We start from the raw sequence: 17,952 nt of genomic DNA on the forward strand, positions 1-17,952 counted from the left end.
TTAATTTTTCCTGACCGTTGAAATTCCAGTATTAAGTAGGTAGCATTATGTGTTGAAATATTGTAAGCAGCCCAAAGCATGTCTCTGTGTCTCCCCCTTGTTTTTTCCTGAGGATTTGGTGATGAGTAATTAATGACCACAGATGGACAAATATTTGCAGACATCTACCCATTCTTTGAGCAGGTAGATAGCACCCTTCTATAGTTTCTAGTTCCTTTTGTATGTTTGTTCCTATGTTTTGTTTTGAGCATTTTCTTTTCTTTTAATTTTTATTGGAGTTTAGTTTGCCCATGGGCTCTGTGGGTTAGGATTTCAACAGGGCACGCTGGGGACAGCCCTTTACTGTCTGGGGTCTCAGCTGGAAGTACTAGGAGTGACTAAATGCCTGGATGTCAGAGCAATTGAGGCGATGTCACCCATGCATCTAGCGGTTGATGCTATGGGCAGAGACCTCTGTGCTCTACAGACGGGGACACTTATCTGCTGCTTCCCCACAGCACGGTGAGTGAGCGTTAGCATACGGCAGGTCCTGGATCCAAAGGCCTCCAGAGCCAGGCAGAAGCTGCATGGCCTTTTCTGACACAGTCCCAGAGGTTGTATAGCGTCACGTGTGCTGTACTGTATTGCTTGCAAATGCACCCCTGTGGTCAGTCTAGATTCAAGAGGAGAGGTCCACGTTCAGAGAATCTGTGAACATGTTTTAAAACTACCGCGATCTATTTAATTGTGTGCCCTGGCAGTCCATTTCTTAAAATCAATTAGCAGAGTACCATCGTATGGCTGTGCCATACTTAGTGTAATCGAGTTAACTTTTCATAGATATTTAGGTGGTTTCTAGTTTGTGGCTATCAGGACTATAACTGCAATAAATATTTGTGTACAAGTCTTTCTATGGTCATATATTTTTATTTCTCAGGAAAATACCAAGGATAAAATTACTAGGCCATATGGCAGTATATATTTAACATGAGAAAGTAACACAATGTTTTCTAGAATATTATGACTTTGTATCCCCATCAGTTTATATGTGAGAATTCAAGTTACTCCACATCTTCACCAACAGTTAGTATCATTCATCTTTTTAAATTTTAGCCATTCTGCTACGTATGCAGCATTATCTCCATGTGATTTTCATTTGCGTGTCCTTATTGACAAATGTTATTGAACACACTTTTGTACGCTTATTGGCTATATCTATTTTCTTGTGCAACGTGTGCGTTCAGATCACTTGTACATTTTTATTGTGTTGTGTATCCTATTATTGAGTGATAGCAATTGCTTATGTATCTGGACACAAGTTCTTTGTCAGATATACCTATTACAAATATTTCCTCCTAGGCTATCTATCTCTTGCCTTTTCATTTTCTTAAAGATTTCTTTCCAAGATTAAAAGACTGTTGTTTTAGCATATATGTGGAACCTAGAAAAATGGTACAGATGAATTGGTTTGCAGGGCAAAAATAGAGACACAGATGTAGAGAACAAACATATGGACACCAAGGGGGGAAAGTGGCGGTGGTGGTGGTGGTGTGATGAATTGGGAGATTGGGATTGACATATATACACTAATATGTGTAAAATGGATAACTAATAAGAACCTGCTGTATAAAAAAATAAATAAAATAAAATTGAAAAATTCCAAAAAAAAAAAAAAAAAAAGGATTGTTGTTTTTAGACTTGTGGTTGCCAAAGGGGACGGAGAGGCAGGGGAGGGCTGGACTGGGAGTTTGGGGTTAGCAGATGCAAATTATATATAGGATAGATAAACAACAAGGCCCTACTGTAGAGCACAGGGAACTTTATTCAATATCCTGTAATAAACCATAATGGAAAAGAATATGAAAAAGAATAGATATATATGTATAACTGAATCACTCTGCTGTATACCAGAAACCAACACAACATGCTAAATCAACTACACTTAATTAAAAAAGGGTTTTATTTCTTTTTGTTTTTTAAGTATGTATTTTTTAGAGCAGTTTTAAGTTCTCAGCAAAATTGAGAGAAAGGGAGATTTCCCATATAGCCCCTGCCCCGACATGCATATGCACATAGCCTCCCCAAAGTCCTAAACCAGAGTGGCATATCTGTTACAGCTGAGGAACCTACACTGACATGTCATTATCAACCAAAATCTACAGTTTACATTAGGGTTCAGTCTTGGTGCTGTATATTCTAAGGGTTCGGACAAATGAATAACGACATGTATGCATCATTATAGTATCTAACAGAGCATTTTCATTGCCTTAAAAATCCTCTGTGCTCTGCAGATCTTTTTCCTCCTTGCCCCAACCCTTGATAACTACTCATCCTTTTAATTGTCTCCATAATTTTGCCTTGTTCCAAATATTGTATATAGAGTTAGAATCATATAGTAAGCACCCCTTGGTTGGCTTCTTCACTTATTAATATTCATTTAAGGTATTTTCATGTCTTGTCATGCTTGAGATCGCATTTCTTTTTGGCACTGAATAATATTCCATTGTCTGGATGTACCACAGTGTATTTATCCATTTACCTACTAAAGAATAACTTGGCTGTTTCCAAGTTTTGGCAATTATGAATAAAAGAGCTATAAACACTCATGCATATAGGTTTTTGTGTGAACCTAAGTTTTCATCAACTTTGGGAAAGTAGTACAGAGGGCAAATGCTGTATTACATGGAAAGAATATATTTAGTTTAGCAAGAAACCACCAAATCATCTTCTAAAGTGCTTGTACAATTTTGCATTCCCACCAACAATGAGTAACAGTTCCTGGCACTCCACACCCTCATCAGCACTTGGTATTCTCAGTGTTCTGGATTCTGGCCATTCTAATAGTTGTGCAGTGTTATCTCATTGTTGTTTTAACCTGTGTTTCCCTGATATATGGTATGGAGCATGTTTTCATATGCTTTTCTCCCGTCTGTAGATAGTATTTGCTGAGGTGCCTGTTAAGGACCTTGGCCAATTTTTTAATGTGGTCATTCGTTTTCTTACTATTGAATTTTCAGTTCTTTGTATATTTTGGATAGCAGTCCTTTATCTGATGTGTCTTTTGCAAATATTTTTTCCCAGTCTGTGTCTTGTCTTCTCATTCTCTTTACATTGTCTTTTGCAAAACAGAAGTAAAGTTTGAGGTCCAGTCTTACCTTCATACCTAAATGTTTAATCTCCACGTATTTGGGGATTTTCTGGTTATCCTTCTGTTATTAATTTCTAGTTTGTGGTCCATGAGCAGATGTATGATATCTATTCTGTTAAATTTGTTAAGGTGTGTTTTATGGCCCAGAATGTGGTATCTTCCTGGATGTTAGGCATGAGCTTGAGAAGAATGTATATTCTGCTGATGTTGGATGAAGTAGTCTACAGATGCCAACTCTGTTGTTGATTGATAGTGCTGTTTATTTCAGCTATGTCTTAACTGGTTCTCTGCCTGCTGGATCTGTCCATTTCTGAGAGAGGAGTGTTGTGTCTCCAACTATCAACTATCAAGTGGACTTATCTATTTCTTCTTGCAGTTCTATCAGCCTTTGCAACACACTGTTGTTAGGTGCCTACACAGTAGGAACTGGTATACCTTCTTGCAGAATTGACCCCTTTATCACAATGTAATACTCTTTAACTGTGATAACGTTCATTGCTTTGAAGTCTGTTCTGTCTGAAATTAATAATGGCTACTCCTGCTTTCTTTTGATTAGTGTTAACATGGTATTTTTTTCTCCATCCATTTACTTTTAAGCTATATATATCTTGTAGATGACAAGTGGATTTCTTGTAAATGACATATGCTTGGGTAATTTTTTTTTTTTTTCTTTTTTTTCTTTTTGTGGTACACAGGCTTCTCACTGTTGTGGCCTCTCCCATTGCGGAGCACAGTCTCTGGACGCGCAGGCTCAGCGGCCATGGCTCATGGGCCCAGCCGCTCCGCGGCATGTGGGATCTTCCCGGACTGGGGCACAAACCCGTGTCCCCTGCATCGGCAGGCGGACTCTCAACCACTGCGCCACCAGGGAAGCCCCAGGTAGTATATTTTATAACAACAAAATAATTCTAATTTCTCACCAGTCCCATCCTGATTACTACCATTCAATTCACACACACACACACACACACACACACACACACACCCTATATATATATATATATATATCACACAACCATATATATGATATATACATAAGCATAATTGAATACATTGTTGATAATATCATTTTGAGCAAGTTGCTATCCACTAGATCAATTAAGAATAAGAACAATAAAACTTTTTATTTACCTTCAATTACTCCTCCTTCAATGCTCTTTCCTTATGTATATCTGAGTTTCTGACTTGATCATTTTCCTTCTTTCTGAAGAATTTCTTTTAACACATTTTGGAAGGCAGGTGTACCAGCAAAAAAGTCCTTCAGTTTTTTTCGTCTGAGAAAGTCTTTATTCCTTCTTCACTTTTAAAAAGTAATTATTCTGGGTATGGAATTCTAGGATAGTTGGTGTTTTCTCTCAATACTTTGAATATTTTACTCTACTCTGTTCTTTCTTGTATAGTTTCTGAGGAGAAGTTAGATGTAACCTTATCTTTGCTCCTCTGTAGGTAAAGGTTTTTTTCCTTTGGCTTCTTGAATTTTTTTTTTTTTTTTATCATTTCCACTTGCTTCAAGGTATTTTTAAATTTTGTTTGTGATTTCTTATTTGATCACTGGTTGTTTAAGATTGTGTTGTTTAATTTTACTTTCCCGCTCTTTATGGGACTAAAATTATATACATATTAGAAATCTTGACTTTTTCCCATAAGTTGTTAAAATTTTATTTTTTTCAGAATTTTTACACTCTACGCTCCATTATAGACATTTTCTATTGTTATATCTTCAGGTTCACTGATCTTTCCTTTTGCATGCCTAATCTACTGTAAATCATAAGCAGAAATTTAAATTTTGAGACCAATTTTTAAATTTCTAATAATTCCTTTTTTGTATTCTTTGTATCATTCATCACTTCATTAACTTCGTTTTCTTTTAAATCTTTGAACATATTTCATATCAATGTTCTAGTGGGCTAATTTCATTATTTCTGTGATTTCTAGTTCTTTTTTTATTGGTTTATCTTCTCCTGGTACTGGGTAATATTTTTCTCTATCATGTTTAGTAATTTTTATTGGATGCCAGGCATTGTAGATTTATACTGTTGAATTCTGGGCTTTGTTGTGTTCCTTTAAAGTGTACTGGGATTTTTTTTCCTTAATTTCTCTTTCTGATTGTTCATTATTAGTGTATAGGAGTGCCAGAGATTTCTGCACATTAGTTTTGTATCCTGCAACCTTACTAAATTCATTGATTAGTTCTAGTAGTTTTCTAGTGACATCTTTAGGATTCTCGATGAATAGTATCATATCATAAGCAAACAGTGACAGTTTTACTTCTTTTCCAATTCCTTTTATTCCTTTTTCTTCTCTGATTGCTGAGGTTAGGACTTCCAAAACTCTTGAATAAGAGTGACAAGAGTGGACTTCCTTGTCTTGTTCCTGATCTTAGTGGAAATGCTTTCAGTTTTTCAGCACTGAGAATGATGTTTGCTGTGGGTTTGTCATATATGGCCTTTATTATGTTGAGGTAGATTCCCTCTATATGCATTTTCTGGAGAGTTTTTATCATAAATGGTGTTGAATTTTGTCAAAAGCTTTTTCTGCATTTATTCAGATGATCATTTGGTTTTTATTCCTTAATTGGTTAATGTGGTGTATCACCTTAATTGATCTGCATATATTGAAGAATACTTGCATTCCTGGAATAAATCCCACTTGATCATGGTGTATACTCCTTTTAATGTGTTGTTGGATTCTGTTTGCTAGTATTTTGTTCAGGGTTTTTGCATCTATGTTCAACAGTGACATAATACCTAGGAATAAACCTACCTAAGGAGGCAAAAGACTTGTACTCAGAAAACTAAAAACACTGATGAAAGAAATCAAAGATAACATAAACAAAAGAGAAATATACCATGCTCTTGGATTGGAAGAATCAATATTGTGAAAATGACTATACTACCCAGAGCAATCTAAAGAGTCAATGCAATCCTTATCAAATTACCAATGGCATTCTTCACAGAATTAGAACAAAAAATTTTACAATTTGTATGGAAACACAAAAGACCCCGAATAGACAAAGCAATCTTGAGATAGAAAAAAGGAGCTGGAGGAATCAGGCTCCCTGACTTCAAAGTGTATTACAAAGCTACAGTAATCAAGACAGTATGGTACTGGCACAAAAACAGAAATATAGATCAATGGTACAGGATAGAAAGCCCAGAGATAAACCCACACACATATGGTCACCTAATTTATGACAAAGGAAGCAAGAACATACAACGGAGAAAAGACAGCCTCTTCAATAAGTGGTGTTGGGAAAACTGGGCAGCTACATGTAAAAGAATGAAACTACCTAACACCATACACAAAAATAAACTCAAAATGGATTAAAGACCTAAATATAAGACTGAACACTATAATAAAACTCTTAGAGGGAAACACAGGAAAGACACTCCTTTAAATAAACCACAGCAAGATCTTTTTTGACCCACCTCCTAGAGTAATGAAAATAAAAACAAAAATGGGACCTAATGAAACGTAAAAGCTTTTGCACAGCAAAGGAAACCATAAACAAGATGCAAAGACAACCCTCAGAATGGGAGAAAATATTTGCAAATGAAGTAATGGACAAAGGATTAATCTCCAAATATACAAACAGCTCATGGAGTTCAATATCAAAAAAGCAAACAACCCAATTAAAAAATGGTGGGGGGCTTCCCTGGTGGCGCAGTGGTTGAGAGTCCGCCTGCCGATGCAGGGGACACGGGTTCGTGCCCCGGTCTGGGAAGATCCCACATGCCGCGGAGCGGCTGGGCCCGTGAGCCATGGCCGCTGAGCCTGCGCGTCCGGAGCCTGTGCTCCACAACGGGAGAGGCCACAACAGTGAGAGGCCCGCGTAATGCATAAAAAAAAAAAAAAAAAAAAAAAAAAAAAAAAAAATGGTGGAAGACCTAAATAGACATTTCACCAAAGAAGACATACAGATGGCCAAGAGGCACATGAAAAGATGCTCAACATCACTCATTATTAGAGAAATGCAAATCAAAACTACAATGAGGTATCACCTCACACCAGTCAGAATGGCCATCATCAAAAAATCTACAAACAATAAATGCTGGAGAGGGTGTGGAGAAAAGGGAACACTTTTGCACTGTTGGTGGGAATGTAAATTGATACAGACACTATGGAGAACAGTATGGAGGTTCCTTAAAAAACTAAAAATAGAATCACCATATGACCCAGCAATCCCACTACTGGGCATATACCCTGAGAAAGCCATAATTCAAAAGGACACATGTACCCCAATGTTCATTGCAGCACTATTTACAATAGCCAGGACATGGAAACAACCTATATGTCCAACAACAGATGAATGGATAAAGAAGATGTAGTACATATACACAATGGAATATTACTCAACCATAAAAAGGAATGAAAGAGTGCCATTTCCAGAGACATGGATAGACCTAGAGTCTGTTATACAGAGTGAAGTAAGCCAAAAAGAGAAAAACAAATATCGTATATTAACGCATATATGTGGAATCCAGAAAAGTGGTACAGATGAACATATTTGCAGGGCAGGAATAGAGATGTAGACGTAAAGAATGGACATGTGGACAAGGGGGGGAAGGGGAGGGTGGGACGAATTTGGAGATTAGGTTTGACATAAATACACTACCATGTGTAAAATAGAGAGCTAGTGGGAGGGAACCTGCTGTACAGCTCAGGGAGCTCAGCTCGGTGCTCTGTGATGACCTAGGTGGGTGGGATGGGGGTGTGGGAGGGAGGTCCAAGGGGGAGGAGATGTGGGTGTACATGTGGCTGATTCACTTCATTGTGCAGCAGAAACTAACACAACATTGTAAAGCAATTTTACTCCAATAAGATAAATAAATAAAGTATACTGGACTTCCCTCTGATAGTCTTTTCAGCATGGACTCTAGAACTTTTAGCATGGATCTAGAGTAGTCTTTTAGAGCATGGATCTAGCACTTAGCTTAGCCTTACTACTAAGATGTGATCCCCCCTTACTCTACTGAATGTTCTGAGTGATGAACAAAGTCTCTCCATTCTGGTTCTGAATTTAGCTTGTAGAATTACTAGCTTAGCTTTTGTAATTGTTTGGTTTATTACTCCTCTGTAATTATTCTTTCTCCGGAAGTCGCTATTTTCCTGATTCATGAAGTTTTCTGTTACACACACGCACAAATTTTTGTTCATCCATAAACTCAATGGACCCAATGTGCAGATTTCTGGAGCACTTTCTCTGCTACACTGATCTACAAATCCTATCCTCCTAAGGATTCTCCCACCCAGTTGAACTCTCTCCTCAATTCAGCAGAACCATAGGCTATGTTTGTGTTTCCTCTTCTTGTGCTGCATTTCAGGTTGAAATCAAGGTTACTGTGGGGCTTCCTTGTTTGTTTCCCTTATTTCAGGGAAGCCTGGTGTCTAATTTCTAAAAATATCATTACATATAATTTGTTCTGTTTTCTGGTTGTCTATAGTATAAACCCGAATTTCGATACCCCCTAATGAGGAAATTGGAAATATGTGGACCCATTTTTTCTTATTCCATTCATCAGTTATCTGTGGATTTTGGGGAAAGGAACACCTAAGTTTCATTTGTCACCTTAACACCTATAGTTTCAAAGCAGTGAAGAATAACATTTTAACCATAACATATTGTATTTGGATGCAGTTATCCTAACAAAACGTTGTTCTTATTGTAAAATATAAGAAAAATCCAATCCCTTTAAATAAACGCTAAATTCAAAGATAAAACGCATCATGAATTTATAAACATAAGTGTACCTCCCACTCACAGAAACTATTCCGTATACTCCATTTCTTATCACTAGGTAAAAGGGCAGGAAGAAACTTATTTTAGAGCACTGTACATCGATCTCATGATTGAAATGCAATCATTTCCAGTTCTTGAAGTTCTTATTCAAACCAGAACTATATGTCTTTTTATTCACAGTGTTTTTCCATTCAATACAGGTACACTGCAGGTTCAGTTCCAGACCACTACAATAAAGTGAATATCAAAATAAAGCAAATCACATGAAGTTTTTGGTTTCCCAATGCATATAAAAGTTATGTTTACACTATACTGTAGTTTATTAGATGTGCAATAGCATTATATCCAAAAAAGTACATACCCTTATTAAAAATATTGCTGAAAAATGCTAACCATCATCTCAGACTTCAGTGAGTCACAGCAGTAACATCAAAGATCACTGACCACAGACCACCAAGACAAACAGAATGAAAATGAAAAAGTTTGAAATATTGAGAGAATTACCAAAATGTGACAAAGAGACACGAAGTGGGCAAATGCTGTTGAAAAAATGGCACTGACAGACTTGCTTTATGCAGGATTGCCACAAGCTTTCAATTTCTAAAAAAACACAATATCTATGAAGCACAAAAAAATGAGGTATGCTTGTAAATATTTTTTGTTTGTTTTATGGGAATTCTACACGCCTGGTCTGCATGCCTTGGCCTGGCCACTTATTCTTTCTAAACTTCACTATTCATAGCTTAAGACATAAGGATAATTTCTATTTTACTAACTTACAAGGTATTACCAGGATCACATGAGATAATCTATGAGGTACCTTTTTCAGATGTATTGAGCTATATATATGTCATACACATGTTTGTGAAGTCCCAATGTCCTTGACATAAGCCATTATAATGTATGTGAGAATATTTATTTTACTAAGAAGTTACTTTGATAGTGTATGTCCTGAGTCTCTCTTCCTGAAAAGCATTTGATTTTAACTATATGGAGAACTGGAACATTTGCATGCATTTCATTAAGAAAAGTAATGGGATCTCCAATTAGTACAGTCAAATATTTATTCATTATCCTCAGATTTAAATTAGCTTTTTAAAAATCATATATCTCCCTTAATTGGTAACCCACAGTAAAAAAAAAAAAAAAAAACAACTAGTAAATATGAATATCAAAGCTTATTGCCTGGTCTCTCTCTCTCTTCTAATCTATCATCCTATCCATACCAACCTACTTATTCCTACACTAGGTAGTTAAAAAAATTGTTAAGGTAACTAATAATGATACATAATACATGAAGATGAAAACATCAATTTGAAGCAAGCAACAAAAAGTAAACCTCTGGGTTTTTAAATATTCATCTTTATTAATTTTGTCCTCAATGTGAATAAGAGGTGTTCTGGATCAGAGAGAGATTAGTTATTAGTATTTCCATAATAATAGCTGTATTGTTTCCTTTGCTCCACTCTTACTCCAAGACAATACAATGAAAGCCAGATGGGAAAACTTATTTGAGTGGTCAGATACTCCCTAAGCAAGAAATGGAGAAAAATGGATTTCCTCAGCTGTCTCATGGCTGTCTTTCTCTCCAGTCCAAAAAGAAAACAGAAAAACCTTTGTTCCTTAGAGACAGGATGGAAAAGTTTCTAAGTTCTTACTCTAATCTTTTGGAATATAAATATATCACTCCAAAGGCCAGAGATGCCCCAGACTTTCAGGCTTCTATGACCTATAGATATATCTCCAAGGTCCCAGGTCTCATTTTCCATTGAAATATTAACTCATACTTGTACCTATGGAATTAGATAAATGTCACTGGAGTTCTCTCGCTCTCTATACTGGTGTAGTGTCTTCTCATGGCTTATTCTTAGGTCAGAGTACAAAATTTCTACAGAATTTATTCAGAAGATCCTTGATCTGCAGAAACACAAAAATATTTTCTCTATATTCCTCAGTCATACAATGGCAAGATCATAAAATTTATATGAACAGCAAAAGTAGGAGAAAGTAGCTCTAGGTTAAGTCCTTGAAATTTCTCTTTTAATAAATCTCAGAAATCAACTAATTTCCTAGTTAAGAGACTCTCTCTTTAGAGTAAAATACATATACATAAGTCCTGTGCATATACACACACAGAAAACAAACAAGCAGGAAAAAAATCCATTATTTTCACTCAAAAAAAGTGACTTTGTTTTGTTTTTGTTTTACTTCCACTTGGGAAATTAAAATAAGCTTCACAGAAATTAGAGAACCAAAATATTTTGTTGTAAAATAGAGAGAAAAACTCATTAGGTTGACTTAAATGTTCTTTTGATTTTACTTTTTCAGATAAAGGGCTTTATGCCCAGGGCATGTTATTGAAGTCAGATTTCCTTATTAGGAACAGAGCACTTTAGAGCTAGAAGAATCCTTCAATATTTAACAACCCTAATGGAATCAGAGCTAATTTTAGAAAAAGTATGTCTAGGATACATATTGATTTGTAGTACTGATGAAGTTTGTGTTTCTTCAGAATTATATATTTCCAGTTACCTTTCTATGGTCTTATTACCCAGATGGGCTTTCTAACTGCTTTAAATCATAAATCTTTTAAAATTAGTATATCTTTTTAAAATTTTAATTTATTTTCTATTGGAGTATAGTTGATTTGCCATACTGTGTTAGTTTCACGTGTACAGCAAAGTGATTCAGCTATTCATAAATCCATTCTTTTTCAGATTTTTTTCCCATATAGATTATTACAGAATATTGAGTACAGTTCCCTGTGCTATACAGCAGGTCCTTGTTGATTATCTATTTTATATAAAGTAGTGTGTATATGTTACTCCCAAACTCCTAATTATCCCTCCCCCCCCTTTCCCCTTTGGTAACCGTAAGTTTGTTTTTGAAGCCTGTGAGTCTGTTTCTGTTTTGTAAATCATAAATGTTGACAGGAGGTAGATGCTTGGGATTTTTAAAAAAGGTATTGACCTTTATTAGAGTCAGTGTGATATCCTGAAAAGCACTGGCTTTGTAGAATATAGACTTGGTTGGAATCCTTACTCTGCCACTTACCACGTGTATGAAATTGGAAAGTGAGATAGGTTTACTCACCTATGAAATTACCCCCCATTAATAGATGAGGACACAGGATGTAGAGGCACTGGATGAAGTATGGTTACATGCTGCAAACTTCTGGCAGTTTAACAGAGATATATAAATTGCTAGCTGTGTGTGTGAGACACAGTAAGCACTAAACCCATGGAAAATAATTTTAGTAAATTTCTAAAATAGAAATCATTTTTCTCTTTGTTCAATCTCTGATGGACCATCTAAATATCTCTGACTTTCCATAGCTCTACCTTCTTCACCAACAGGAGGGTAACTCAGGACACAGTTGGAAAACTTCTTGTGCATCTTTTGAGGACTGCATTCGTTTGCATCACTTATACTGACAAGATCATTTACACACTTTCAACAAAGAGTGGTGCCTCAGTGTCCAGGAAAAGAATGCCTAGAAACTTCATTATGAGATTAAATACTCTAAAAGACAAATTTGGCTTTCTTTCAACAAAAAAGATAAAGCGTTATGTAACACAGTGAGCAAAACAAATTGTTCCATTTTTGTTTCTTCTTGCTTTTCTGTTTTTTACTATGTGTGTGTGTACATGTCTGTGTGTATATGTGCAGTACTCTGTAACTTAGGCTATTTGAGAGGACTTCTATTCAACTCTTTTCTCCAGATTTCCATTTCAGTTCCTCTTAAGAGCTCTGATCAGTAAAATGTAATGCAGCAACCTCAATACTATTGAATATTTATCTCCTCAATGGTTCAAAACTTTAAAAACAAACAAAGGAAAAATACACTGAAGAAAACAACGTTGCCTAAGACACGAGTTGTTATATATTTTCTGTAAGGGACTAGATAGCGAGTATTTTAGGCTTTGTGGGTCATGTGGTCTCTGATGTAACAACTACTTCTCTGCAGTAGCCGTAGACAATACATAAACAAATGGGTGTGGCTAAGTTCCAATAAAATTTTATTTATAAAACTGGTGGCCCACAGACCATCATATCACAACCCCTGGCTCATAAAATACAATGGATGCAATTTTATTTCTTAATTTTGTGGAATATCACAGAGCAACCTTCCAAATAGTGGGTTACAAATCATTACATTTAATATTCCACACTAAATACAGCTGGAATATCCTGTCTCTAGCAAGGAAAACTCCCAGGAATAAAATCCCTCCATCTGAGGGATAGGACTGAAATTTACCAATGTGAGTGAAAACTAAATTATGATAAAATTTTCCTTCCTGTTCAGAAGATCTGGTACAATCAACACCATTTTCTCCTTTCTCCACTCCAATCCATCATGCCAGATGTCCTTATCATATGAGAAACAGGTCTGACAATATTTTTTCTGTGTTTAAAATTCTAACAGCTATTGTCTTCAGGATAAAGTATCATCCTGTTACTCTGGCAAACTGACTTCTTCATATTCCATCTTCAACCTACCTGGGAAGCCTTCTTTCATGGCACAATCTACCTCTCCAATCCCATTTAACATGTTCCATTGTTAACATCTCCATTGATCACCCAAATCAAAGGATCTGTCAGAATTTTAGGTATGAGTTGACTTCATCTACATTGTTTTTAAACAATTTCATTTAACTTCATAGCAATACTCTCCTAGAGAGTTCATACCTTTGAGCAAATCTCATCATTCCATTAATATCCAACTAATTTTTTTTTTGTCCTGCTTAAAAGACTATTACAGTTTCTACAGGAATGTATTACTCAGTTGAAGCAACTGAGAAAGTTCAACAAAGGAATGGCAGAAGCAAAGATTAGAGGGGCTCAAGCCGTAACAACAAACAAAAGAGGAAAACATAACACAAAAACAAAACAAAAGCATACTTCCTCACTTCATAGGAAGAGAATGAGAGTAAATAATTTTCTTGGGTGAAGTCTCCTTAAGAATTAGGGGAAAATAAGTATGATTCTTAAAAGAAGAAACCAATGAAAAAATTAAAACTCTCAATCTCAACTTTCTCTTTCTATTTCTGCTTCTAACCATGGCCACTAGCAGGCAGCAGGACCATCACCAACAAAGCACCGTGGAAAGCAAAGGCTCAAAATACTCCATATTTGCATGGCACGTGGCTAGAGTTCGAAACTGGAAGGGAATTTCAAACCTTATGCAGGGGCTGGTTACTTTGAAAGACTAAAAGTTTTTTTTTTTTTTTTTTTTGAGATTATCACTACTCTAGGACTTCTCTGTTATGCTCAGAAGTGAGAGAGCAGGATAATGGGAACCTCACACATTGTCTAAGGGACTTGGGCATACACAAAGCTCCACCATTTGCTGATTACCCTTGAATGGGTGAATTTCCTTTTTGAGACTCAGTTTTTTCATCTGTAAACTGGCTAAATTATTATTTAACTACCACATACTGTTAACACTGAATGAGCAAGTGACTGACAGAGTGAATGCTCAGGGTGTAAGTTTTATTTCACCAAGCTTTTAATTTCAAGGCTGAATCAAGACTGTGCATTCTGAGTTAAGGAATATCCAGGTGCCAATACCCCTCCCTCCCTTAATGTTCTCTTTGTGAGGCGACAACTTTGGCCCCATATGGGGAGCTTCTGGCACAGGTTGAGGGCCATTCCCAGCCTCCGCTCCACGATTAATGAAGTGCTGCTGTACAGGCACATCGAGATCAAGCTGTGCTGGAAGGTATTACTGTGGGTGAAAGCAGTCTACAGAGTTTGAATGGGCAGACTGTAGAGATGGTATCACATTCTTCCCCATTTTCAGAAGAAAGGCACGATCGATATCCAAGTTATTCGAAATATTACTATGACCCTGACTCCTACTACCTGATGGTCCATGAACAGCCCTTAGTCACAGTGATTAGGGGGCTCTTAAGCAGGCTTAGGTTAGCTACACAGAGACCCAAAGAAGCTCCCATTTTCAGGAAAATGAGAATTATTGTGAAATTTTGTTCAGTCCCAGTGAATCCATAATAGTTATCATCTGTTCTATAAAATGAGTGTAGGCCAATAATGTTATGATAAAATTATAATCAAGTTCTTACATTACTATTTATTGAGTACCAACAACATGCAAGGTCTGGTACTGTTAGACTCCACAGGTGACATGTGAATGCTCGCCGTGATCTCTGTCTTCAAAGGGCTTGCACATATTTCAGAAGATAAAGTGAAAATTATACTATAATTTCTATGACTGCGAATATTTGAGAGCAGTGGTAGGCAGAGGGTAACTTCAGATATATCACTTTATTAAGAAATAAACAAACAAACTTACCCAATACTGCAGACTCCACTATATCTAGTCTACCATAACAAGCAGAGAAGAAAGACTCACTCAAAGGTACTCACATACCAACATGCAGACTGTAGAGCAGAGCTAGGCAGGGTATCAGGAGTCAGGGGAAGGAAGGAGCAGCGCGCGCTACGGTGGGTACTAGGGTAATAGAAGTATCATGAAGAATGTGGTACTAGATGTGTTGGGTTCAGGGAAGGTAGACAGGGGATGATGGCCCCTCACCCCAGACAGTGATTTATTATATTTGTCAAATTGAGGCAAAGGGTGGCATGGAATGAAGCACATGATGAAGCCACAAAAAGACTGACACAGTATACTCTGAGTTCTGTTTAATCAACCTCGAATAAAGATGTTTCAGCTGAAATTGTAGGCAGATGAAAGGAGGGCCAACTGTGTAGGAGAACTCCCACAGGCATGCTGATAAAAGGAGCAGGGGCACCAAGAACTGAACGGGCCAACCAACCAAACGGTCACTTGGCTAAAAGTAAAGTCCTTACACCGTTTTGCTGATAATCTTAAAATATTGTGCAAACAGTGGCTAGATAGGATAACTTATGTCTCCTTACATTTGACCATCCATGCTACTAAGAAATCCTCTTCAGAAAGGGAGAAGAGGCCAGAATCTCAGTCATTCATTGGTAATACTCAGTTTCTTGAAAAGAAAATATAAGCTATATGGACAATATCCTGAAATAAATGGTTAATTTACACAAAAAGCTTATTGAGAGTCTGTTAAATGCAAGGAACAAGGCCAAGCATTGGGGGTATAGTACCAAACAGAAAAAAATCTCTACATTACATTTTAGAACAGGCAGAGGATGAAAAATAAATACATGAATAAAAGTCTTCACTGACCAGGTACTAAGAAGCCTTCATTCACCAAGTGGGAAGGGGGGTACGGAGTGCTTAGATATTTGTTCAGAGAGAGGTGCAATCTAAAATAGAGTGAACAGAGAACGTCTTGGTGAAAAGGTACTGAGGAAAGAGCTAAAAGAGGTGAGGGAGGGAGCCATAGGGATGTTGCCTTGAAGCGACAATGGGCTAGCGTGTCCATCCTGGGTACAGGGAGAAGGACAGAGTAGCTGAAGAGAGCTGAGAAGAGCCAGTGATGAGGTCCAAGAGTAACAGGGCTCCAGATCATGTAGGGACTTATAAATCTCCACAAGGAATTTAGCTGCCACTCACCATTAGATGGCAAGCCACTGGAGGATACCAAACAAAGGAATTAACATGGCATTGCTTTCATTTTAAGATGATCACTAACTACTTTTGGAAAAGAGACTACGAGGGAGAGGCAAGGATAGAAATGGTGAAACCACTGGTCAGGAGGTTACTGTAGTAACAGACTGTGGATTTGCTCAGAGTGGTAGCAGTGGAGGAGATGAGAAAAGATTAGATGCAGAGTATATTCTGAAAGAAGAGCCTCTGGAGCTTCCTGAGAGATGGTGTATGGAATGTGAGAGAAAGAGAGGTGCCCAGGCCAACATGAAGGTCTTTGTTGAGTAGCTATTTTGATTGACAGCATTGTCATTTCCTGAGATGAGCGGGATGTGTGGAGGTGCAGTTTTGGGGATGAAAATCAGGAGTTTTGTTTCTGTGTATATTGAATTTGTTATGCTCACTAGACATCAAAATGGAGATGCCAAACGGACAACTGGAGTCAAGGAAATAATTCTGGGACCTATGAATTTGGCAATCAACAGCAGCGCAATAGTTTTTTAAGACATGTGATTTGTTGAGATCTCCAAGGGAATAAGTATAGACAGAAAAGAGAATAAGTTCAAAGAGTGAGACCCTCCAATGTTCAAAGGTCTGGGATATGTGGAGAAATGAGTGAATCAAAGTAAAAAAAAAAAAGCATCTAATGAGAGAGAAAAAGCAGGGCTTCCTTTCCAGTAAGGATAGTGTATCACAAAAAAAAGAGAGAGAGAGGGTCAAATGACAAATCGAATATGACCAAGAAATGAAATTGGGACTGAAAATTAACCACAAATTTAAAATATGGAGATCATTGGTGACCTAGATGAGTAATTTCAGTAGAGTAGTGGGTACAAAAGAGATTGTCTCTTGTACCTGACTGGAGTGGCTTAAAGAGAGAATGAAGAACTGAGAACAGCAATTATAGATAACTCCTTGAGAAGTTTTTGCTATAAAAGGAAAATATCAAGGTTGCTGGAAGGGCATGAGAGATCAAGAGAGTTACTATAAATTGTTTAAAAATGAAAATTACAGCTTGTTGAGGAGTGAAGTGAAGGTGTGACATAGTTCTGTAGGAATTGGCCTTATGGATAGGACCATGAATGCTATCACTTATGCAACTGGAGAAAATCTAATTGCATTTCATTTCATACCCTGTCACTACTTGGCTTTAAATCTATGTTGTTTAAACATTTTGACCTTACTGAAGTTAGTGTATTCCCTAAAGCTCTTATGACACAGTTAAATTCAAAGTGAGAAATAATGTCAACCCTTCAACAAAATTGAGAGTCGTATATGTATTATGCACTATTCATTAATTATCTTAGTAATCTACACAGTGATCTTGTGTAGGAAGCACTATTATCTTTAATTTGCCACGAGGAAACCAAAACTCTAGGAATATTAAGTAATTTGTTCAATGTCACTAGTTAAGTAATGTGACTATGAGAATTAAGAGGTGAAATTTCTATGCACTCTTTTTAGTCTGGGTCTGCCACTCCCCAGGAATAACCTTGTCCTTTTGGGTAGCAGACTGAGTCAATTTTTTTTATG

General features: G+C 36.9%; 1 protein-coding gene across 1 annotated transcript in view; it reads left to right on the forward strand.

Moving 5' to 3' along the window:
* The first annotated feature begins 409 nt into the window (after positions 1 to 409).
* ADAM7 (ADAM metallopeptidase domain 7) overlaps positions 410 to 17,952 on the forward strand; it is a 62,151-nt gene continuing 44,608 nt past the window's right edge. The window contains 1 exon segment of the mRNA XM_032633906.1: positions 410 to 501. Within this exon segment, the coding sequence (XP_032489797.1) occupies positions 410 to 501 (92 nt within the window).

Source organism: Phocoena sinus, chromosome 6 (genome assembly GCF_008692025.1).
Source record: "Phocoena sinus isolate mPhoSin1 chromosome 6, mPhoSin1.pri, whole genome shotgun sequence".
Classification (NCBI taxonomy): Eukaryota; Metazoa; Chordata; class Mammalia; order Artiodactyla; family Phocoenidae; genus Phocoena; species Phocoena sinus.